A 25,521-nucleotide genomic window follows, 5' to 3' on the forward strand; every position below is an offset into this window, starting at 1 on the left:
AATGACTACTTTGTCTACTTCCTGGTGGTCGTAGCTATGTTCCCCAGGTGAACATCAATATCGTCCCGACTACTTCCCGACAACCATCTGCACTACAACGACTTAGTTCGGCCACATCAAACAGACACAATGTCCAATCTCCTAGGAATGGCGCAATCAGTGTCTCCGGCACTATTCCCGCCTATATATACATGTATATATGTATGTGTATCTATATATATAATATGTATATGTATATAACAATATATGCTTATATGAACCGAATCGCCATCTAATTTTGACATGGTAAATTTAAAGTTCTCCAAGCAGGCTTAAACCCTGTTTGTTTACCCATGAGATTATATAATCTAGCTTAAAATTAAAAAAATAATCTAACAAGGAAACAAACACTCTAGCTTATACATCAGATTATATAATCTACACTCCTAGACTATAATAATTCATAAGTTGTTGAAAATATGCTTATTTCAAATTATATAATCACCATCAATAAAGCTAAATTATATAATTTAAACAAACAGGACTTTATAATCGGTCAGCAAAAGCCTGCAATTTCGCATAAAACAGTAGAAACGAGGCAATTGGATGAGCTACATACGCTTTCAGGCCTGCCTGTCAAAGTAATAAAGGCAGTAGTGGTGTGCATTTGCTTGCTGCCCCCCATTTGGATTGGAATTGGAATTGGAATTGGATGGACCACACGACACCACACGAAATATCGGGGAGACGAGACGAGACGACGACGAGAAATCAGCCGACCATGTCCTCCGGCGACCTCCACCTCGACGGCGCCGCCCTCATCCTCTCCCTCCCCGAGGACGTCCTCGCCCTGATCTCCGCGCACCTCCGCCCCCGCGACCTCCTCGCGCTCTCCGCCACCTCCCGCCGCCTCCGCGACGCGCTCTACGGGGGCGGCGCCGACAAGGCCTGGCTCGCCCAGTGCCGCCGCCTTCTCCCCTCGCCGCCCCACCTCCTCGCCTGGCGCGCCGCCGCGGGGGGATCCTCCCTCGCCGTCTGCCGCTTCCTCCACTCCGCCGCGCCGCTGCTCGGCGCCCTCTGGGCCCACCAGAACCCCGAGCTCGGCAACCTCGTCGCCGCCGTCCCGGGCTTCCTCTCCGTCGTCGCCGCCCGCGCCATCCCGCAGGAGCTCTCCCCGCGCCTCCGATGGGCCCCCGTCTTCGAGCTCCTCGCCGACGCCCACGGCCGCCCCGCCATCCTCTTCCTCCACGGCCACCAACCCGCCGACCTCTTCCCGGCCCGCCTCTCCTCCCTCCAACCCCACGCCAACGTCCTCTTCCTCGAGGCCCAAACCGACCAGGATCCCATCGCCTCCTCCTCGCACCAGTTTCCCCGCCTCGCGTTCGGCGACCGCCGCCGCCTGCTCGACTCCCTCGTCGCCGCCTGCCGCGTCACGCTCCCGCCCGACCTCGTCGCCGCGCCACTCTTCGCGCGCTCTGAGGACGACCTTCCGGTTCTCGCAGCTCGACGGGAGGCGATGCTGCGGCTGCACAGGGAGGCCGGCGGGGGCATGGTGTGCACCACGGAGGTCGAGGGACTCCTCGAAGCCAAGAAGAAGGGAGAGCCGACGCCGTTGCCGAGCAACGGTGGGGAGAGGATCCGCCTGCGGAGGAGCCTCTCCGCTGTAGCAGGGTATGTCAGGAACAGCCTGCGCCAGATGGTGACGAGATCGGTGTCAGCAAATTCCAGGGCTGAGTATGTGGACACCAAACATCTGCCGTTGGCTGACTTCTTGCACAATGGTGAGAGCGTCGGCCTGAGCCTCCGAGGCGCTAGAGTGCGGCTATCCACTTACCGAGCATGGCCGAGCATGCATGACAACCGGTTCGCACTCTACAAGCTCACGCTGCAAGCGCCCATGCCAGGAAGGGAGTATGCCGGGCTGTGGGGAGGCACCTTCGGGTGGCCTCCAGGGCGACCCGAGGATGAGTGCAAGCCCAGGAAGGCGCTTTTCTTCTTGCTGCTATCATATGAGGTGGACAGTGAGGGGAAGCTTCTGCTCATTGCCACTAAGGTGTTGGAGGGGACACACTATGTCGTGCATCCGAATGGGTCATCCATGTTTATCGCAAGGATGTGTGAGCCATCAACAGAGGCTTTTCCCTGGCAGACAGATGGGGAGTCCCGAAATGTGGATGTTGAGAGAGGCTTTGCAGGAGAGGGGATTGCCAACGGGTATGGCTTCAGGTACCCTGGCTCTAAGCCCGGCTCACTGTTTGTCCTCCAGGATGGTCAGCTTGCATTTGTTTGGAGAGAGACCGGAGCTGTGCTCACCTTGCAAAGACTCAATTTGGAGGAGTTGATGAAGAAAGGGGAGCGTGTGCCTGCATTGCAGCCAGTACCAAATTTTGCATACCTGACAAAGTCTTACTCCAACGTGTTCACTGGTTTCCCTGGCAGTTCGGCTTCACCCAGGTATATTTCCAGTTCCCCATTGCCACCTGTAATATGTTGAGATACATGTTGTGCATTTCATTCTGTCTTGCTTTCCAGTTGCGGGTGTGTTTATCCTGCTGTTCAGGTTTACTGTCTTTGAAATTCAGCTCTGCAAAAATGAATGTTACAAGATGCACCTAGTTTGTGGTATTAAAGTCCCAAGTCCACAAGGAGCCAACTGGTGTTGTTGTTAAGGCATTTGTTACATTCCTTCAATGAAACTTTTGGTCTGTTATTACTGTTATATGCGGAGTAGGTCTAATTCTTGTATGTTGTTTAATTTGTTCTCTGTGTGAGTATTCAAAGAGGTTACTATTTGATAAGCTGTGCATGCTGAACGTTGTACCCTGCAAAATGTAACACTTAATTGTTCTTTGCTTTTGTTCTAGAACTATAACACAATGCCAAATATGTTTATTTGCTGGTAAGGTCTGTGTATTCAATTTGGCTAACGACTGGCCTGCAATATGTTCCTAGGCTGACCAGTTGCAAAAATTCTGCTTACCTTATTGTGTTTCTCAAGCTACAAAATGCATCTGTGACTGGCTAATTAGTTTTTGTTCTGAAACATGTGCTGGGACTCTAAATGCTCATCAGATACCCTATGCTTTTTCTACTCTGCTCTTGTATTGACGACTTGACATGGTGTGAACTAAGCAATCCCCGATCTAACCTTGGATATCAAAATCATCTTACCTTGCATTATCCTTTGTAACTTCTTAGTCGCTTGACATCCCATCTCTGACTGTGTATCCTCATCTGACTAGATGGACATCCTTTGTTCAGGTAAAAAGCATGAATGGAGGATGTAAAAAATGACCGCCCTATGCAGAGCAATGGAGAAATTGTCTCTGCATCATGTTCTGTGCTTCTTCCCTGCCAAGCCATACATGTGCCTGCTTCTCCTCTGGCTGTGTAGGTTGGGCGTCACCAGGCGATGGTTCCATGTCTGGCTGCTGCTAAGGGAGAGGAGCAAAACAACAGCCATACTTGAGGAATTCAAATACTTTATCCTGAAGGAAATAGGCAAATAGGAACCACACCCCATATTCCTTACTAAAGCTATTTTCCATGACTGCTGTAAATGAAATCCATTTGGAGTATGAGATAGATATATAGTCACGACTCACTAGCGGAACTTGTTTTCTGGGGGCCGTATCCTATCCTATGGTATGGATCTTGGATTGTTGGCGGATCCATGGCGTGCATTTCAGTCATTTTGCTGTCTTTTTTTTTCTAATAGTATATAAGATGTTTGCTCAAGTTATCTTTTGTCTCGGTTCGAATTGGAATGTTTCCATCATTCCTCCATCATGCCTCGTGCGTCCATTATTCCTATTATCTTATTAGGTGATATTCTAGCGCTAATCTTGCCTTTTGGGTAGCCCTAGAATACTAAGACCTCAGAACCGGATAGGTTGCGCTTCCTAAACTGGATGTACTTAAATTTATGAAGAATTCAATTGATGGCTCCAGGGAGTAGCCATTTGTTTCATACTGCACACTCCATATGAAAGCATTACTTGATAATCCTATATAGGATTGTTATAGACATAATGACAAAGAGGTGCACCAGGGTGCTCTTGGATCTAGCTTCGCCTCTGGTCGCAGCCCCCTCCCATCCACTCGCGCCGCCAGGGTGTGGCACTGCTGCCCAAGCTTGGCTCCTCAAACCTGGATTCCTGCCGACATCAGATTTGCTGAAGGGGCACCGTGCTGCCTACTCAAACTGCTCCTCCAGCTCAGTAACAAAGGTCCGTACTCCCCAGATTTTTCAAACGAGGTCACTTAGTACTTCTTGTTATTAGCGACGATGGTGGGTAGTGGGATTGATCAATAGGGGATTGATGGCTGTGATGCTGAATCTTGATTGGAGCATGCGTTGTCTAATTATATGCAGAACGGCCGTGGAATCACAGCTACAACCTGCAGGATGGACGATGGCTTGGCAGTGGTCGTGATCGCCGGTTAGGCCTAGGCTCTACCACTCTCCTGGATGAGGAGGTCAGTACCACTAAAACAGGAGGAGAGACAGAGACCACAACTGTGATAATTCACGTCTTCTAAATTATTGCCTCCATACATATCTTGTGCATACCATGTGTTCGATAAAATGCATTAATAATAATAATGGAGATAAGTTGTGTATCAGTCATCCATTCATCCACCAAAATATTTTTTCTCTAAAACTAGCTGAATAGAGAACTCTGGGCAATCCATATGTTATGCTCTTTCAAGAGTCGATTCTCTAAAACAAGGCTTAGCTGTTATTTTTTTACCTGATTTAACCAAGTTCTTTAACCTGTTCATTCCAAAATTGGTTTCATGCATAAATGCTACGGAGTTCAGGTGCCAGAATAATGTTTATTTCCATTCACTCCAGTGCTAATTCTTTTTATGTGCAGGGTTCTTACTAGAACAACCGGTCATTGAGCATGTCCTGGGCAACATCGGGTGTCTGGATAGCTTAGAGGGCTCTCTGGGCAGTAGTTTATCGACTATAACGTAAACTTTAAGCACTTTTCTACTACACATCATCTAAAAAATATGTGAGCTGTTTCATAGAGCTTCCTACTATGCATATTCAGATTATAAATATATACAATGATGATGAAGAAAGCTATATAAGGACAGTTGGAACAATGTCTTATGCTATTGTTGGAATGGAGAATCATATGGCTCTGAATCAAATAATTTAGGTACCTAAAACTTTGCATATGTATATGCCTTTTTGTTAGCTAAGTTTGTTCTTAGTGATCTGGTTTGCATACCCATTTATAAGAGGAACTACTATTTGTATAGTTCTATTTCTCGGTTGTCGTTCTAGTTTGCCAGAAATACAGCAAATAAAATACCTATGGTTTTTGTCAGAACAGGTCTGAATCTATGTCCTTCTTAGTTCCGAAATGCGGCAGACAAGCAAATAACAAACAAAAATACTATCTAAGATTGTCGTAGACAGGTAGGACGAGGTTTCTGCTTGATGCCTGCGCATATGCAAAATCATTTAGTGCAGGATCTGAAAAATCAGGTGGATGGGTGGCATCTCGCTTGCATTTCCAATTGTGCTCTGGTTTTTTACAAATCTCTCTCTATTTGATTGATTACTATCTTGAGATGAACTACCAATTATTCTTGGATGGTTGTGCAGGTCTGATTGTCGCCTCCTCGCACAACTGCAGCTTCCCAGTTATGATGCAGCGGCGGTTCGGTGGCAGCACAGAGAGTTTGCATGGCAGTTAAAAAAAACGAGATTTGCTTCTACAGCATTTTAATACTGGACAACAATTTGGATAAGTAATCCTGGTTGCAGAAGCAATGATTATTTGTTCATGTTCGAGGTTGTTGGAACAGAGTCAACTCTTCGGACAAATATAGAGACCAAAGGTAAGTAGTTTTATTTTTTTCCCTCCTTGATTATAAGTTCAGACTGGTCTTGTTTTAGTTTATCACATACTAAAAGGCGGAGGAGATAGAATCTCATATTCAATGCTGCTTGATGCACTACAGAGACATTGTTATGATGGAATGCAATTTTTTTTAGGGATACTCTTTTCTTTTTCTTATGAAATCTGCATGGATTCTCATGGGGTTGTAGATCTTTGCCAAGCTGGTCTTTCCAACGTGATCAAAGATACTCTGTGAGAGATGAAAGATCTCGTAGTTATTAAGGTATCGATTGTATTGAATAGCAGAATTGGTGCTTGGGGATTGTGGTAATATGCATGTCAGGACTCAGGATTGAAAGCTTGTGATACCATACTGAGCATCATCAACCTATGATGTGTACATGATACCTTCATGAGGTTTTCTGTTGCGTCAATGATCGAAACTAATATTGTGATGTTGAATTGTCCTTTTCTAGTTTCAGTACAATTCATATCTAATAAAAAAGTTGTTAGATATTGCCTGAAGAATCAGTCTTATGGAAAAAGTAATGAAGCTAAGTAAAGGAGTTGATCTAAGCCTGCAAATCAAAGTTTTAGTTAGGACTTGATCCAGGCCTACAAACCAAATTTTCTATTAAGACTTGAATTAGTAGACTTGAGATTAGTATAACCACATAGCTGTATATATTGTTTCAAGAATTTAACTGATGCATTAGTGCATTACTAATTGATATTAACTATATGCTGCAGAGTTTCTTGACTTCTGCAATTTTATCTTACCTTCTACTGAAGAGTAATCTTCAGACAGCTGTCGTGCAAGCTGTCTCCAATGTTGTCAAACATATATGGCCTCAGTTTTAATTCTCTCTTGTGCTAGGTAGAGACATATCTTTAAACTAGATTTCCAGTTTTGTATGGCAGTTGGAAATTTTTGGATCTTTCAAAACATGAATCTATCTTCCAAGAAACAATATTGATGTAAGCATTTTCATTTCCTCTTCTCTAGATTTCTTTCTTGGCATTTCACTTGCCTTTATGTTGAGTTTCTGCAGCATAGTGCTTAATTTGTTACAAAAAAAATTATTCTTATCTATGCTACTACAGAAAAGAGCTGAAGATTTGCTTTCATGTCTTCTAATTCTGTTTTGTATAATATGCAAGGTTCTACCTATTCGATGGAGAAGATGGCAGCTAGCGGTGGAGAGGAGCAGGGGCTGAAGGTATGCGAGTTTTTTTAAAAAAGGATAAAAAAATAAAATTTGAAAAAGGGGAGCCGGATGGGAAAAATTGAAAAAATGGGTACCTTCCGTCCGTTGATCGAGCGGGAGGTGTGGGGCCGGGGACCTCCCGCCTATCCAGCGGGCGAGAGGTTGGAAAAATATTTCCAGGCCCCTCCTGAGGGTTTCTTCGCGAATAAGAAAAGTTTTTTATTCGTAAAGAGGTCCCTGAGGCTGGGCGGGAGGTATTCCGTCCGGCCAGTGGGCGGGAGGTGGTCCTGCTTATTTTTTGTTGGAATTTATGTTTCACAAACTATTTAAAATTTAATTTTTTTAAATACAAGATTTATTCGTCATACTTTGTTTAGTTCAATTTTACGAAGAAGATTACGGTATCTAAAATTCGTATGAAGATCGTTAAGCGATAACGTTTTGCAACGTAGAATCCAAAAATTACGATAGTACGATGTATGAAGCCATTAAAAAAATAAAATAGTATGATAACACACAAGTTTAAATATACAAATACCAAGTCACAGTTATCATTACAAACACAAATAATGATCTATCTTTAGTCAATGCGACAAATATTATAAATACACATTCAGGTCTGATATAAACTCGACGCGGTAAATATTACACATGAGCAAACAACGTTCAAATAAAATTATAACTAAATGATGCCTGATGATGTAGTAGCACTCAATCGGCGACGTCTCCCGCTCCTTGATGCAACCGGAGGTCTTCCATCTCTAGCATCACCTGCAGGGCCAGCTTCAGCACAATTAGGGCTAGCATCGCATCATTGTTTGGACAACGTTTATACGTGTGTCCACTCTGATTATATGCACTGCAACGCTGTATCCTTGGATGGAACTCTGACTCATCCATATCATTACGAATACGCCGTGTCTGACGGCACCCTCTCTTAACCCGAGCTGATCTTGTGTCTGGAATATATATCACAGGATTCACTATCTCAGTGAACGATCCAACCATACGGAACCCATAGATCTCATACTACCAGGTGCTGGCAATTATCTCCTTTCTGAAGTAATGGGACATTTATATATCGACAGGACGTCGAATATCCGCACAAGCAGCCATTACATGAGAACAAGGTACGTGCAGCAACTTTGACCCCATGTATGAGCAACAACAAGTTCCATCAAATTTAAGAATGCACTCCTTTATAAGAGTTTGACGTCTCATGCCACGTCGTGCTCTGTCTTTAGGAGTTACCTCAAACTTAAGCTCCTGTATACCACATTGCCGTGCATGGTGTAACTGGGTGCTAGCTGCCTTTTTAGTCATATATTCTGTCATCATTTTTCCAAAATATCTGTCAAAATGTTGCATGAATGCCTGATTTTTAATGAACCGATCCCTAAAGTAATCGGTACACCCGCGGACGATGAATTCCACAATTGCAACTAGGGGAAGTCCACGAACACCTTGCAGCACCCAATTTTAAACCTCGACGAAGTTGGTGGTCATTATGCCGTACCTTGCACCATCGGTATGGTAAAGTAACGCCCACTTCTCCTTCGGTTCATTCTCAATCCATTCAGAAAAGGTTTTCACCGCTGACCCAGACCTTCTGCGAGTACGTGCAGTATCTGTTGGTAAAGGATACAAAACCTCTGCTTCATCCTGTGCAGTTCTGTTTTTTGCTGCGTCCTCGCTTCTTTTCTTCCCAGTCAGTTCATCAAGTTTCTGCCACTGCTTGTTAAATTTTTACTGATTTATTTTCTTGCATAGCCTTTTGAACAAATCCATAAGGTGCTTGTTCTTAAATTGCCTGAAAAAGTTTGCACCGATATGTCTCATGCACCACCTACTGCGAACATCACGCCACTTGGGCGGCTCTCCGGTCTCCACACACCCCTCCTGCAAATCTAGTATTGCCCTCAGTATGCCGGCGTGACGATCATGAATCAGGCAGACATCTTTCCTATCCCGAACGACTGCAAATTTAACCCGTTCCATGAACCAGTACCAACTGTCTGTGTTCCTACTCTCAACAAAAGCAAAAGCAACAGGAAGCAATTGATTGTTTCCGTCCACTCCAATAGCTGTTAGTATTTGCAATCTATACATTCCTTTGAGAAAGGTCCCATCAATGCACAGGAGAGGTCGGCAGTGTTGGAATGCGTTAATGCATGGACCCAAGCTGAAAAAGACCCGCTGCAATATGTATGGCGGACCTTCTCCTCTGTCTAGACTTTTCAGGTCATAATAGCTTTCAGGATTTCTCTGACATAGGACAGGCAGCAATCGAGAAATATTATCATATGCAGTCTCGAACTTATCAAACCTCATCTCCAATACCTTCTGTTTTGCACTCCACGCCTTGCTGTACGAGATGGTTCAAATGACATGTTCTCTACTATCATCCCGTACATCTTATTTGCGATGTATTGCGATGGGTCTTCTGCAGCCCCGGCAAATGACAAGTGTGCTGAGTGACAATTGAGCATTCCCAATAATCTTTCCATTTACCCTTATAGGTGTGCACCCGCCACGGACAGCCCTCCTTCACACATACCACATCGTACTTACGAGATTTGCACTCGACTGTTTTAAACTCTCGCATAAAAGAGAGAGACCGACACTTAGCAGCTTTCGTCACCTCTTCAATTGAGTGGTACCTCGCACCCTGGATAATTTCATTCTCCCTGCAATCCGAAGGCACGCTAAATCCGTCATCTACGACAAGATGACTGAAGTCGCTGCTTATCCATTCTTCAGGCACATCATCATCATCATCAGACGAATCGGCATTCATTACTTCATCCAATTCACGTTCTTCGTCTTGCAGCTGTTCAACAATAAAGGGTATGTGTCGGAGGAATTCTCCAGCCGGGTGGCGGAAAGCACCCGCCTAATCCTAGTTAAGGATGGGTTTGGAGGAGACTTAGGAGCGCTCGATCGGTGGACAGATGAACACAGGAAGGACACGAAGATTTAGAGTGGTTCGGGCCGCCGGAGCGTAACACCCTACGTCCACTTTGGTGTCGTATTGGCTGTGTTTCTGATTGTTGAAAACCTTGGATGTTCTATCGAGTACACTCTCCCTTTTACAGTACAAGGGGAGTGCTTACACCGTGCGGGACCCCGACAGGTGGGCCCGGCCAATAGGAGCTGTTCTACGAGAGATATAGAGGTCATCTCCTCGAGCTCCTCTCCGTAGTCCTCTCGATCGAGAAGTTGATGTGCGTATCTACCGCCAGGATATGGCCGTGTACAGCCTTGTCTTGTACAGTGTCCGGCGTCAGCGTTACCCAACAGTGAAGCCGTGCTGTCACTGTTGGGATGGGACCTTCGGTCAGAGGGCGAGAAGGAGCTGTCCCGTGGCGCGCGCACTGTTACAGCGCACGCCTTGGCTCGCCTATTACAGGCCATCATCACGCGCGCAGCGCCGTGACGGGACTGCACACAGTCCGCGTACTGTGCGCGGTGATACGACGCGCCGCCTTGGAAACAGACGAGCTTACCGTGGTGTCAGCTTACCTGCCCCGTGTGTCAGTGGCAGGCCGCACCTTTTGACTTTGGCGCGCCCGACTCGGCTACCGCATTGAATGCGGGTAGGTGAGGAGGCGACCCGTAAGGGGCCTGAGGCCGCAGGCACGCGGCGGGGCCAGCCCCGCTCCTCCCGCTGGGCAACACGTGGTGGCGTCGGACCCCTAATCAGGGAAAGGGGGGCCCGGGGCCGCCGAGACCGGTTGGAACGGGCTGGTCTGTGATGGTCCGGCCATCACACGTGGCGGCCCCGGACCTCCCAAGGGAGGCCGGGTCCGCAGGGGCTACCCGTGAGCTCTCCCCCTCATCTGGGTGTGCAGAGGCCCCGGGCCTCATGGAGCTCGGGGGAGGGTCCGGAGGCCGCGGCCCCAGCTGTCAGGCCCGGAGGCCGTATGCCACGTGGCCCAGAGGCGAGGGGGAGTATGGATTATGGGAATCCGAAGGCCTGGACACCCTAGCGGGAGGTACCCCTATCTGTATGTACCGACAGTATGTTCTCGCCCTCGTCAGCCACGTATTGAGGTGCTGCGGTGCCACCTGCCTCAATATTTGCCTCCTCAACTTCTTCATCAATATTTTCATCCCCCAGAGCAGCTGCTTCAATATTTATCAAAGGGTTCTGGTGCACACTGACAAGGAGTACCAATGGCCATTGCCAATGACTTGCATTTTGCAAATAGGTTAACCAGTCCTCGTTGCTTGCAAGTGGCATCAGCTCCCAGATCAAAGCATGAGTGGTACGATTTATGACGCACTGAACACTCACAATGTGTGTCTCCTGATTAATTCTTAATCCCCTCATTAACCAGTTGTATAGGGATTTAAATATTCTCTCGTGCGGTCTGGTAATTTTTCTGACCGCACAGTTGAATTCACTTAAATCTACCCCATTCGGCCCATAAATCACATTTCTTTCTCCGTAATATATACTGAAAATACCCTTCTCGGAAGATATATCTGTCAATCATTAATAAACTAGTTATACTACATATTAATACACAACAACGCTAAATTTCAGCGATTCTCAGATTATATTTTCCAGAATCTAAACTATTCAGAATATAAATTATACTAAAACAATTGAAAATATTAAAAATTATTGAAAACATAACTGCCCTAAGAAATATTTCCTAGATTATAGTTATTTTCAAGTAATTATACGCCTAGAATGAGAATATACCTCCAAATCGACGTGTGAACAGGCCTTCGCCGCTTCCTCTTCTCTCTTCCTCTCCTCCCTTTCTTTTTTTTTTCTGGTTTTTGCTGAATAAAATGGAAATTTTAGGGCAGGTGGGGGCTTATATAGCCGGGGGGGGACCTCCCGCCCGACCAACGGGCGGGATGCCCCTCGGCACCACCTCCCGCCCGTTGGACGGGCGGAATGCCTCTGCAGGAACCTTTTCGCGAATAAGATAATTTTCTTATTTGCGAAGAGGCCCTCGGGGAACCTCCCGCCCGCTGGATGGGCGGGAGGTCCCTGGCCCCACGCCTCCTGCCCGATCAACGGGCGGGAGATACCTATTTTTTGAATTTTTCTCAACCGGCTCCCCTTTTCCGAATTTTATTTTTTTATCCCTTTTAAAAAAAATTTGAAGGTATGCGACCTTGAGAGCAGCAGGATGGCCCAGTAAGAGGCGAGGCATCAGTGTTGGCGGAACAGAGAAGTACGATTATGTAATAATTCATTGATGAGTTCATTCTTTGATATTATCATCTGAATGCTGGTAGCATCGTAGATCATGAAAGGCGCATTCATGGGCTGATGCTACGACACAAGATCTCCTGAAGTTACAGATACAATGCAACTCTGCTTGTTCTTCAAATGGATGTATCAAAGCATGTTAATTGTGAATAGGATGTATAAAATGATATAACTGTGAGCAAATGTCAATCAACATACTATCTCCTTTTATGAGCATGGTGTTAAAATTCATCAACGTAATATAATCTATGATAGGATTTTTTTTACCCGTAGCAACGTACGGGCACGGACCTAGTAGGTAACTAAGATATAATCCCCCTTCATACTATGCTCTAAGTTTAGGGTGTGTGATATAAATTTGGTTGGCACAACACCATTTATTAAAAGAAAAACAACATTGTGCATATTGAAGGTACTTTCTTAAGGTGTAATAAGAACAATAATCTCTTATGCTCATCCTGGAACGAACCTTTTATTTCTGAAGGTGTAATAAGAACTTTTCTTACTACATCATGGCTCTCAACCTTAAGTCCTCAACTTTATTAACTACGACTAGACCCAATCCCCTCTCGTGTGAGTAAATTAGAAAAAAAAATCTCTTATTGTCACCCCAAAACTAGCGTTTTTGTTTCATAGCCTTCTAAGGCTATCTTCAACCGTCGTTCTCTATATCCTTCTCTATTTCCGTTATTTTTTTACAGACTTCTCTACAAAATTCTCTCCTCTATATCTTATTTCTCTCCAACAACATTCTCTAAATCTCGTTCTCTATACATTAAACCCTATATTAGAAACGTATTTTGTTCCAAATTTTTATACGTACGTATTTATCATACCTCAAATGCTATGGACATATTTTATTTTTATTTAATCCAGTGTTTAAAATGTAAAGAAAAAATAGAGAAGAGGAGAGAGAATCTCTATATATAGAGGAGCTATTTTAGAGGACCATTTAGAGAACGCTGCTGGAGCATATAGAGAACGGAATCTTCTCTATATATAGGATAAAGAACGGTTTAGAGTCTCCTGTTGGAGACACCCTAAGGCTAAACATCAGAGAGATGACAAGGACGATTGTATTATTAAATGAACCTTACCTAAAAAACATTCCTCCACGAGCATGTAAATAGGTATTAATTAAGAAGAGGATATCTCACCGCGTGTCCGTTGTGTAACGGTAATTGTTACCGATATAACTTGTACATCCGTTTCTTCTTTTGCATTCTACCGTTTTGGCGGCTTTTTTCCCCCACGTGCTGCACGGGAGTCCTACGTAAATGTGTCGTTATGTTTCAATTGCTATTATGCTTATTTGCCATCTATGGCAAAGCGATCAGACACCATGCAACAATATGCAGACACTCGTCCAACATCATTCTTCCTTCTTACTAATTTCCGTTTTGCCGCTACTTCAATTTGAACCCGTTTAATTTGGAGGGGTTTATTATAACCCTATAAGCCCCTCACATAGAGGCTTGTTATAAGCTTAAAATGGTGTTTTGTTGCAGGGCCTTATAAGCCCCTCACGTGGAGGAAATATGGAGAAAATGTGAGAGATGTTTGTAAGGTCCACAGAAAATAAATCCCATAAGCATTCCTTCGAAGGGCTTATAGGCTTATGGGGTTTATATAGACATAAGCCTCACCAATAAACCCTCATGTTTGGATAAAAAGAGGATTATTAGTGGCTTATTGGTGGGACTTATAATAAACCTCTCCAAACCAAACACGCCCTTTATTCTTTAGTTAGAGTTGGCATCGTTAAACTGAAGGAAAAGATTAAGTGGCTGTTTGGATTCCAGGGGCTTATTACTCTGTCAATCGAATATTTTGATACCAATTAGCATAAAATAATTATAAAACTAACCGTATAAGCTTAGGATTTATTCATGAGACGAATCTATTAAATCTACTTAATCCATAATTAGCGTATATTTAACGTAGCATCACAGGCTAATTATGGACTAATTAGGTTTAATAGATTCGTCTCGAAGAAAATCTAGGGATTATGGAATTTTTTATCATTAATCTATATTTAATACTTCTAATTAGCATCAAACATCCGATATGATGAAGTTTATAATAAACTCGTAAGTTAACATATTTTGTATTTGTAAGTTATAAGACATGAAAAGAGAATAGGGAAAGGGGGAGGTGGGGAGACAATGCGGTTTTGGCTCTCTCCGGTTTCCCCCGCTCCTCCAATTTGGACTCACGCTCTCCCCCACCACTTCATCCCGCCCCTCCCTTCCCCGCTTAACCTCCGCTCCGGCGTGCGCTCCCCGGCTTGCCGCGCGAGATCTCCAAAATCCCCCGCAAACCCTAGCCCCTCACCCTCTTTACTACTCGCCACCCTCGCGCCGCCTCCCCTCCGAGCCTCTCGTCCTCCTCGCGCTTCCCATTCCGATCTCGCCGCTGTTTCTTGGGGGCTGGCTGGGGCATGCTTTAGCTGCCCGCGTATGGCCTCCGACGGCGCCGCCAGCCGCCTCCCGCCCCTGGCCCAGCCTCCCAAGCGCCGCGCCGCGGGAGACCCGCTCCAGCCCGACCTCCTCACCTACAAGCGACGCCGCCGCGCCACCAGCGCCAACGCCAGCGGGGGCAGCGCCATCACATCCCGGCCCGACAAGGTACGCATTCCCCTCCTAGCCCTAGGCGGATCATCTTTCCCTCCCCGCTTCTTCTTTCTTTGCTACTGGGTGGATTTAGCAGAGCATCTGCCCAGCTCCGGGGTGCCTTCAGCCCGCCAAGATTTCGTTTCTACTCTACAGTATGCCGCAAGATTTCGTTTCCCAGATTCCCTTTTTCATGTCGCAATGTTTTGTCTAGGCTAGGTTTTCTTGAAATTCTCTTGCCTCTTGCAGTCATGGCTTGGGCTCCCCAAGATGTATCATTTATACCCCTGCTTTCTTCCTGCGCAGAATCTGATGGGCATGGTGCCACACGCCAGCAATTCTCAGCACCAGATGCTTGCCAGGCATTGGAGAAGCTGGAGGGACATGCTGGAGGGCCTCCTGCAATCCCCTGCTGTGAACCAGGGCTCTGGAGGGATCCGGAGCTGCATTCGTGATGCGCTCAGACATAATAGCTGCCAGCCCCTGGAACATGTCAGGAATCCCGTCCTTCAGATTGAACAAAACTTCGGTTAATGATTACCCTTTTTTTTCTTCCCTAACAAAAGCTTCTCTTTTGGTTTCCTGTATCTACCAGGGGAACCTAGGTGAGAGCCGAGGACGAGGCAGAGAAAACCCAAGTGGAGAGGTAGGTGATGAAGAGAATAATGATGCCTTGGTTAAGGCAGAATATGCAACCGCAAAAAATGGTGCCTTGGTTAAGTTAGAAGATGGAACTGCAGCATCATTGGAAGCCAACAAGGCAATGTGCCATAATGCTCTCTTTGATATTCTAGTCTCCGAGAAGTTTGCCTTGTTGTGTGATTTGCTAGCTGCAACTTTCCATGTCAATAAGCCTGATGATGTGATTGGCTTGCAAAAAATTGATGCCAAGATGAGAAATGGAGATTATGCACAGAACCCGGCGCAGCTTGACCATGATATCAAACAGGTACCCATTTGTTTGTTTCACTCATTTTCTTCATTTATTTCTGTACTGTTTCCTCTGATAAGATAAAGCTGTACCTGGGCTTTTTCTTGGGACCCTACAGTAGGTTCCTTGAATGCTCGAGATTTAAAAATTGTCCCTTTCACTTGTCTGTTTGATCACATAGATTCAAAAGGCCATATATTTGGTCAATGGTATGATTCTTTCTGTGTTGTGCTGCCTATTTTGGTCCCTTTTTCCAGCATATTGATTGGCCCTTGCAAATTCTTCTAACCATCCAAGTTCCAAACAACAGAATCATGGGAAGAAGGGTGCATGTTTTTCCTACCCAATTTTAGCTAGAATAGGTGTGCTCAACCAAAACGGCATATATGTAACTGGCTAACCGCATAGCCATGTTTCTCTACTGACTTGCGGTAAATCTGAGATCTAGGGGCTGTTTGGTTGCAGCCCTGCCAGGCAGCTTGCCAGCCAGGCAGCGCTGCCAGCTGAAGGCGTCCAATTTCGGATGCCTGGGATTGCTGCCTGGGCAGGCAGCTCTGGCCAGGAGCGAACCAAACAAGCCCTAGTGCCTCCTTTCCTATGAAGGATGCCTAATATCTGTTATTTGTGGAAAGGGATCTGTTCTCTTGTCTTCATGAATTCATGCTATGTCTCTCTCCACCCACGACACTACAAGATGAAACATTTTACACTAGCAGGAACTTTACATCATTTATTACGTGCTCTGATGATTGCAGTCCATATGTACGTATTCCTCTTCTTCCTCGACCTCGGCAAATAAAAGGAACGAGTACCCTGTATAGGGGTACTCAATAAGTAGGTTTAAATCCATTTATTGTGAGGAAGGTTTTATTTACCGTGTTCACTTCTTTTCTTAAATGGAAGAAGGCAAAAGGGATAACCCATCTTAATGTTTTGGGGCGCAAGTGATGAGTGATTAGATTTGGTTTACGTGTTAGTACCTTCTATACATCTCAAAGGCCAAAGCGGTTGTCTTATACTTGTTTTTCATTTTTTTTTCTTGCCCACAAATTTGCTTGTTTCTTTTTGTTCATGTACCAAACATCCACCCATAAACAATGCTCTTTCTTTCTTTTACCATGTATTTACTTAGCACATTCTCCACCACATCTTGCTGGTTTGAGACAAAGATTTGACATATTTGTTTATTATGTAGATATGGAAGAAGTTTGAACAAGTTGGCCAAGAAATGGTTGGTCTGGCGAGCAGTCTTTCAGTCATTTCACAAGCATCTTATCGAAAGCAGGTAAGCTGTTAGTTTTCCTTAGTGTTTCCTTGACATAAATGATGGTGCTAGGCTGGTAGCACCAAGATGGATAGATGTTGTCTTGAGGGATGTTACTATATTGTTGAAATTATTCGTTTCATGCTGGCCATTGGTAATAGAAATATTCTTTGTAGGCTTCTGGCGTTTCAGAAATTGATATGGCTGAGCACAAGATAGAGGTGAGTGGTGGTGTGCTATGAGCATTTCTGCTAACAAGTGTTTCATTGTTAGTATTTGTAAAATCCTGTTACTAATTGCATTCTTCATTAGGAAACAAGTTTGGTTGGTGTTGCCCACAAAGTCCTAAGGGAGTCGACTCCCCCATGTGATTCTGGGCATTCTACCATACCAATACGAAGTGGGACATCTGGACCAGATGGAATTTGCAAGGATTGTGGCAGAAAGGCAGATAGCGAAGGCAGAATTATCTGTGATAGATGTGAAGCCGCGTTCCATGTTTCATGTCTAAAGCCTGCCATTGATGATGTCCCAGCAAAATGGTACTGTCCCGCCTGCAATGAATTAGACACAGCTATAAAGAATAACAACAATGGCAGATCACATGAAGATTGCAATGTATGCGAATGGCTTGAGTTCAAGGTGCCAGAAGAACATCCTCAGGATGCTAGCAGAACTGAGTTGGTCGTCAAAACACAGGAGAGCTCAGTCTCAAGCATGGATGGAGATAGTGAACCAGACCTCTCAACTACTGCGCTATCAAAGTTGTGCAAGCATTGTGGCACATGTGAAGATGAAGACAAGAAGTTCTTGGTATGCGACCATCCTTACTGTGCCTACAAGTTCTATCATGTCCTGTGCCTGAAACAAAGCCAGATTGCAATTGAGAAGCAAAAGAACCGATCATGCTGGTACTGCCCATCTTGCCTGTGCAGAGGCTGCTTCAAGGCCAAGGATGATGAATGGACGGTCCTGTGTGATGGCTGTGATGATGCTTATCACATATACTGCATGAATCCGCCACGCAATACTATCCCGAAAGGTTCGTGGTACTGCACATCGTGTAGTACGCGGAAGTCGGTGGATGGAATGCAGAAGTATGAGAAGTTGGTCCTGGAGAGTGTTATGCATGTTCCTGGTGCCAAAAGGTCGAAAGTGTTGGCAGGTGGTGCTCCAGAGAATAAGTAGCAGAAGAGGAGGAGCAGCGTGGATCAGCTTGAGGGGTGGTGCTTTCACAGGCTTAGGGTACAAGAAAGGAAATGATTCTTTGGTCCCTCTAAAGGGGTATACATTACTCTGACAGCTTGAATAATGGGTTGTGTATACACAGGAAGACATCTTGTTGGCTGGCAAAGACGAGATGGTGGCGTATGTAGCTGGAGATGAATTGTTGATTCCCTCTTCTGTTTGTTTCTTTTTCTGAATTGAAAATTCTGGTGAATATTTTGAGTAGGTTGTTGTTGTTATGTTGTGTTGTGTTGTGTGTGCCCTCCCTTACCTTGGGGCAGCACCTGACACCCTTGTTGACATGGTCTGTTGATGATAGGTACATGTTGCTCACCTTTTATTTTGTTGGACAAAATGTGTGTATTTCTATGATTTTGCGTAGGCTGTGGTTGATGGTTGCGCAGTTTTCTTGATGCTATATCGCTAGCTAGTGACTGAGTGGTACATGAACACCTTCATCTTGTGTGTGTGAATTGTGATGGCTTGGTAACCCGAGTACACAACCCAGAAGAGACTTTGCAGAAGGCTGAGGCTGGGTAGAACTCTTTTTATATATATATATATATATATATATATATATATATATATATATATATTTCTGTATACACACGCACACACACTGAATGGTTTGGAAGATATTGATGGAAGCAACCATCAACTTGTGTTGTGTGCTTTGGAGAAAATGTTTGTATGGTATGTGTTCCCTGCTGTTAATGCAATGTACCTGCTTTGGTGCCTAAATTAGTTAGACAAGAGGGAGGGAGTTTGATGCATTCCTTGATAGCTTGATGGTACCTAAGGGACAGGAGGCCTGACTGATACGATTACCTGAAATTCAGAGAAAAACTGGGCTTGTCCCATGTGTGTGCATGTGGAAGGCCAAGTTGCTGCTAGCAGATGTGGGCGTCCTAATGGAGCAAGCGCCTACTTGATGTGGCCTTCCTTAGAGCAGCAGGGACAAAAAGCCTTTTCTTCGTCAACCATCTACGTTCTAAAGCACTGCATAATATAGTACTTAGGCAGCATCCACGTCGATCTGAATGAGGTAAAGTCAGAATCGAAAAGCTAAAAGGAACGCTGACCCTTCTTTCCTTGTATCTCTGTAACTGTTCACCTTTCTACATGGTTTCCTCTAAAAAACTACTTTCTTTGAGATAATCTTGCTAAAAACCCTGGGCCGTTACTGGACTGCGAGAATGAATTCCGTAGGATTACTATGGATGGGGCTTGCGCTGATTCCGTAGTTGTTTCATCATCATGTATTTATTTTCTTCCAAGATGAGACAACTGAATTTATCCGGTCCAATTTGGAGACGCCTCGATTAGAATCAGAAGATGCATGCAATGGATTGAATTATATCTAGTTAAAATATTTTAAATTTCTACCAAAATACTATGAAATATAATATGTTATTACTCTCTTCGTTCTATATCGTAGGATACATAGTTTAACATTTTGAAACAGATAGAGCAGTAAACAACATCGTGGCTGGGGCACACCGCACACGTAGGCTAGGCTATAGCTGAGGGGAAAAAAGGGAGCAGACGAGGCACACGTAACGCGTGGCAAAAGGCGGCACCACCGTCAGCTGACTCCTGATGCTTGAGAAATCATATCTCACATATTCACATCACACCAACAGAATTCCCAACCTAAAACGAACGAACGAGCAGAATATCCCCTGGATCGTCTTCCTTCGTCCTGCTTGAGATCGCCCCCTCCCCTCTTCTCTTCCTCGTCTCGCCTCCTCCTATCCATCTATTCTAAGCCAACACAACACCACACCACTTCCTTACAAGAATCTTATCCAAGAACCTTCTACAAGAAGAAGAAGAAGAAGGAGGAGGAGGAGGAGGAGGAGGAGGAGGAGGAGGAGCCCTCGTTCGTTGATGTACGATGGATCACTGGGCGGGTATCGAATTGATCAATTAATACTAGAGATACACACATCATATACATAGGGAGGCGCCGCCCGGTTTCGCTTGGTTCCTCCCCAACGGACCAATCCTTGCTTCCCGGCCTTCCATGGAGGACGGCAAGATGGGGAACGCCGCCACCATGCGCGCGGTGCTCGCCATCCTCCAGTGGTGGGGCTTCAACGTCACCGTCATCATCATCAACAAGTGGATCTTCCAGGTCCGTTAAACAGCCCAATATTCTTCCTCTGCTGAGAATCCCTGACGCGTAGAAAAAAAGGGGCGACCCGCCGCCGCCGCCGCCCACAGCCCCTCCCACGAGCTTGGCGGCGGCGGGGCCTCCTCCCACGAGCCCCTTTTCCCCATGGTTTTCTTCCTCCCTCAACTCCAAGACAAGCTTGGCGGCCGGGAGATCCACACCGTGTCCGACCGGATCTCCCCCTCCCCCCTTCCTGCGGTTTCCCCTCTTCTACACCCTGCTCCTTGGGTTCACCGGCGGCCATGGCCTCCCCCGGTGCAGCGCGGGTCGGGCATCTCAAGGGCGGATCCGGTCCTCCCGGATCTGCGCGGCTGTCTTTGGAGGTCTGCTGCCTGCTGCTGGTATTCATGATCTACCTCCTCCTGACTCTTCAACGGCGAGGCTAGCACTGGCTGTTGGCTGCCATTGTGGTTCGGCGAGTGTCCTACTCTGGCGCCTCTGCTTCGTCGGTGTTCTCCTTGGTGGTGGCAGTAAATCAATTGTTGGGTGGTGTTTCCACCGCTTCCGTCATTCCCCCTCATGGGTTCCTCCCTTGGATGGCGATAATATTCACTCAAGGGTGATTTCCGGAGATGATTCCTTTGTCTATAATATTCATTCAAGGGAATTTAGGGGTTGATCCGTGAGTATAGGACTCAAAAGGTAGCGCCTTTCATGCCAAAGATTGTCCTCTTTATTTTCTTTGTTTCTTCCCATGGGTGCAGATGATTCGCCAATAGTGCTGTTGTAGTGTTTTGACAGAAACAAAAAAGATACCACCTTTAAGCCTGAAAATTGTTCCACTTGGTTATTTGCAGTTACGTTCGGGCTGTTTATGATGAAGAACAGTAGGATCCTTTTCTTTTTTTTTTCTATTGGGGACAATTAAGGGAATCTATTCATGGATTTCGAGGTTAACTGAGAACGATAGTGTGTAAATGCCGTGCAGGGAAAATGACTCAGTGCTTTGACAATCTTGCTAGCATAAAGTACAGCTGAAAAAAAAGATCCTTGAAGATCATTAGTTTGGTTCCAGTCAGATGGGCGTCCAATCTTCAGAGTTAATTGTAATTATGGGGTGGTCCTGGAAACAGCATCTGTGCAATCAAATTTATTTATGAATAAAATGAAAACTATAGTGCTACCTGTGCTAGCTATATATCCTGACATTTCTCTTTTGACAAATAAAAGTTAATAAAAGAGAATGAGTGCACGGGTAGCAATAGCATCCAAGTTTCACGTCTGTGCAGTCATCCAATTTCGTAGACCACAGCCAGGTACTGAAGTTTGCAATCATGCGTTCCTCAAGATTGTGGTTTACTAAAACTTGTTAGACTGAGCAGCTAAGGTTTCTATTCCGTCATGCTGACTCATTTTTGTTGATGAAGTGTCACCATACAGGATCACCGTTGACTCCAGCAGGCTCAGTACAAATTCCCTGAGGATAGTTAGGACCCAAACATTTCCCTTCAGGCTTTTCCTGCCCGAGACTGTTTCTTTAAAGGGAGCTTGAAAAATAGCAGTATATTGCTTCTCTCTTGACTTGACACGCTAGCTTGGTAGTAAGATGTATTGATTCTTTATTTATCAAATGATCTGTCTCGTGAACTAGCGCAAAACTGTAAATAAGCCTAGAAGTTAGAAACATGCTAGTAAGATATTGCCCTGCTTGCTGTGTTCTTTAAGAAACCGTCTGCTTGCACGTGGTATGCTCTCTGTCAGAGAGACCCTTAAAGAAGAAGCCTTCTGTTTCTCCCTTTTCATTTCTTTGAATTGACTTTCATTGCTTGAATGCTGAAAAAGGGGTATTACAACTTGCTTGGCACAAAGGCACCAACTTGACGATTTTGAATTTGAATTTGGCAGAAATTGGAGTTCAAATTTCCTTTGACTGTGTCGTGCGTCCACTTCATATGCTCTTCTATTGGAGCATATATCGCAATCAAAGTGCTGAAAACAAAGCCGTTGATCGAGGTTGCCTCGGAGGATCGATGGAGAAGGATATTCCCAATGTCATTTGTATTCTGCATAAACATCGTGTTGGGGAATGTCAGCCTGCGCTACATTCCAGTCTCCTTCATGCAGACAATAAAATCTTTCACTCCTGCAACAACAGGTTAGTGATCTGATCTTGTCATCCAATGTTTCCTGTGTTAGTGTTTCAGCAAGTTCTGACCAATCTCTTCCACTGCGATACAGTGATTCTTCAGTGGTTGGTCTGGAGGAAATATTTCGAGTGGCGCATCTGGGCTTCTTTGGTCCCAATAGTGGGAGGGATTATGCTGACTTCCGTAACTGAGCTGAGCTTCAACACGTTTGGCTTTTGTGCTGCCATGGTGGGCTGCCTGGCCACATCCACAAAGACCATCCTGGCAGAGTCCCTGCTCCATGGATACAAGTTTGACAGGTAGGAGAGGATGTCGTTTACCTTTTCATAAAAGGAAAAAGAAAGAAAGAGACGATCTTGTTTATTATATATAGGTTTGGCATCTGACATTTGGTATGAACAATTCTACCATTTCTATGTACAGCATCAACACTGTGTACTACATGGCACCATTTGCGACGATGATCCTGTCGATTCCAGCAATCGTGCTTGAAGGCAGCGGCGTGGTGAGCTGGCTCTACACCTACGACTCCGTGCCCCCCGCGCTGGTGATTATCATCACATCAGGGGTGCTGGCCTTCTGCCTCAACTTCTCCATCTTCTACGTGATCCACTCGACGACCGCCGTGACCTTCAACGTGGCCGGCAACCTCAAGGTGGCTGTGGCGGTGCTGGTGTCATGGATGATCTTCCGGAACCCCATCTCAGCCATGAATGCCATCGGCTGCGCCATCACCCTCGTCGGCTGCACCTTCTACGGCTATGTGAGGCACCTCATCTCGCAGCAGGCCACTGCGGCGCCAGGCCCGGGCACGCCCAGAAGCCGCATGGAGATGCTGCCGCTCACTGGCGAGAAGCAAGGCGACAAGATTTAGCAGCAGTTACCCCATCTTCTTCTTACCGTTGATATCATTAGGAAGGAATAAAGCAGCATATATACATCTGATCTAACAGCCGTTTCAGCATGGATCATAAGGAGATTTTTGGCATATAGCAGAGAAGCGAAATGGCACAAGTTTCAGTCGAGTTGGTGTAGAGCTCCGTAAAAGCGTTGCTGATTTTTTCTTTTTCTTTTTTTTTTTGCTCATACTATCATCTTTGTCTGTCTTTATTTTTTGGTCTTGATGACGATGATACATTTGGTAACCCAGATTTTGGTGCTGTCATTATTATTGCAATTGTCGCGTTCATCTTTTTTAGCATTTTAGATTACAATCAGAAATTATTTGCTGTCAGATTCTGATATGAAATATTTTTGGCTGTGTTGCTTGAATACAAACTTTGACAACTTGTACGAAATTCAAATCATAGGCAAGTGGAATGAACTGCGTCCGGATTGTGAAAGCTATTGAGATTCATCTCCGTATCGGATGGGAATAACATGTCAGCAGAATCTCTTCACTTGGCAATCGGAAGCCGAAAAAATTAGTCTGAATTCCAGTACAGATGTGTATGTGTGGATCCAAAACGCTACTTTGCAATTTGTTATAAAAGAAGAAACAGAGCAGGGTACGTTTCCAGGAAGAGAACTAGGGAAGATAAAAATAAAAATAAAAGCACGCTCGGTGGGACTCGAACCCACAATCCTTTGATTAGAAGTCAAATGCCTTATCCATTAGGCCACGAGCGCTTGTGTGGTACTGGAGTACAGGAAACATTTGTTATAAGTAAAAAAATGGTTGACATAGCTAGTGCGCATATCTGTTAGTTTTAGGTATTTTGATATTGACTAAAATGGTACGAATAGTAGCCCATGCTATAGCTACCTATACCTTTTTTTTCACTCTGTCTTGACGCTTTGTCGCGACAAATGCTATTTATTAGGTGAGTGAATTGTTCTGTATTTTAGGTGTTAGATTGGTTTATTCATATATATATACACACACACATACTTTTGCTAAACTGGCTCTACTATAGTATTTGATTAGTTTTTCTTGTCTGCATTGATTGAGAAATTAAAGCCGCGAGATTGAGTGAATCTAAGCAGCAGAAAGACGATGATGGTTGTCGTCGTTTGAAACGGGACAAGACTTGCTCGTCGCATGGCACTCGATGGAGCAGGGGGCTCCATGGCAATCCATGGATGTTGCCTCCTGCTCACGCAGCACATTTTCTGGATTCGGGGAGCGGCCTGGCAATCGATCGAGGCAGGACAGCGAAAAGCCATGAGCCGGCTGCAGATATGACAGCATGATGAGTGACTCTCATGGCGGCTCATTGGCTTGGGTTGGAGGGAGAAGGAAAGAAGCAGCAAGGCAGCTAGATCCTGCAAAAAGCGCCCCAACTTTGCAGCTCCCATCTCATCCCGGCCTCTTTTAACATTTCTTTCTTTCTTTCTTTCTTTCTTTCTTTCTTTCTTTTTCTTTCTTTTTTTTTTAGTCGTCAGTAGTCTTATAGCTGGAGGGGGAGGGCCTTTACAACTTGCATCTGTGCTTCCATGCATGCCAGCCTCTGTTTGTCTTGTTTCCTAGGTTGGTAGGTACTAGCTAGCCGGCCTCTTGTTTTCAAAATTGAACTCAAATCGGTTTCATCCAGTTTGAAAAACGCGCGCGTAATGCTTGTGCTTGTCTTGTCTTTGCAGCCTTTGCATTGGCCTGTGTATGCAGTGCAAGGCAATGCAACCTTCATTGCCTTGAGCATGCAGTGAGTATCTTCGATCCTCATCAAGCATCATGCATGCATAGTCGATCAATCATCAGCTGTCAGCCACTCAATTAGTGCAGTGCCTTGTAATTTGCAGTGCAGCCGATCTTGATTGACGGGACGGGCGCATCAATCATGGAGATGGAGTCGTATCGATCGATCGATTGCAAACAAAGAAATTAAGCAGCAGGTGGGCACGCATCATGAGCTCTGTTTGTATTTTCCAGAAACCTAGGAGCGGTCGAGGAGGACGAGCAGAGAAAGAAAGCACTCGCTCCGTCTGTGTCCTGTTGTGAAC

General features: G+C 45.2%; 3 protein-coding genes and 1 non-coding gene across 15 annotated transcripts; 3 read left to right on the top strand and 1 right to left on the bottom strand.

The window, feature by feature from the left end:
* Positions 1–643: 643 nt before the first annotated feature.
* LOC112897555 (F-box protein At5g39450) lies at positions 644–12,500 on the top strand. Of its 12 annotated transcripts, none has more exons than XM_025965885.1 (7): positions 644–2,433; positions 4,031–4,208; positions 4,355–4,959; positions 5,043–5,153; positions 5,606–5,841; positions 7,005–7,063; positions 12,178–12,494. In XM_025965885.1, exons 1-3 carry the CDS (start codon positions 692–694, stop codon positions 4,424–4,426), a joined length of 1,992 nt encoding a protein of 663 aa, XP_025821670.1. In that variant the 5' UTR covers positions 644–691; the 3' UTR covers positions 4,427–4,959; positions 5,043–5,153; positions 5,606–5,841; positions 7,005–7,063; positions 12,178–12,494. The 12 variants fall into 12 exon arrangements, with proteins under 12 accessions (XP_025821670.1, XP_025821666.1, XP_025821668.1 ...); XM_025965881.1 differs by having other exon boundaries at positions 4,355–4,458; positions 4,860–4,959; positions 5,043–5,841; XM_025965883.1 differs by lacking the exon at positions 5,043–5,153 and having other exon boundaries at positions 4,355–4,458; positions 4,860–4,959.
* Positions 12,501–14,467: 1,967 nt separating this feature from the next.
* LOC112897557 (PHD finger protein EHD3-like) lies at positions 14,468–18,736 on the top strand. The gene is made up of 6 exons (XM_025965890.1): positions 14,468–14,911; positions 15,203–15,388; positions 15,492–15,845; positions 17,023–17,112; positions 17,268–17,312; positions 17,404–18,736. The coding sequence occupies exons 1-6, from the start codon at positions 14,744–14,746 to the stop codon at positions 18,277–18,279; spliced, it is 1,719 nt and encodes a 572-aa protein (XP_025821675.1). The 5' UTR covers positions 14,468–14,743; the 3' UTR covers positions 18,280–18,736.
* Positions 18,737–20,344: 1,608 nt separating this feature from the next.
* Positions 20,345–23,774, top strand: LOC112897565 (UDP-galactose transporter 1-like). The gene is made up of 4 exons (XM_025965900.1): positions 20,345–20,455; positions 22,340–22,589; positions 22,673–22,880; positions 23,005–23,774. The coding sequence occupies exons 1-4, from the start codon at positions 20,345–20,347 to the stop codon at positions 23,453–23,455; spliced, it is 1,020 nt and encodes a 339-aa protein (XP_025821685.1). The 3' UTR covers positions 23,456–23,774.
* Positions 23,775–24,137: 363 nt separating this feature from the next.
* Positions 24,138–24,210, bottom strand: TRNAR-UCU. Its single transcript has one exon. It is a non-coding gene; the product is annotated as a tRNA-Arg (tRNA).
* Between the last annotated feature and the right edge of the window lie 1,311 nt (positions 24,211–25,521).

The sequence above is a fragment of the Panicum hallii genome, chromosome 6 (genome assembly GCF_002211085.1).
Source record: "Panicum hallii strain FIL2 chromosome 6, PHallii_v3.1, whole genome shotgun sequence".
Lineage (NCBI taxonomy): Eukaryota > Viridiplantae > Streptophyta > Magnoliopsida > Poales > Poaceae > Panicum > Panicum hallii.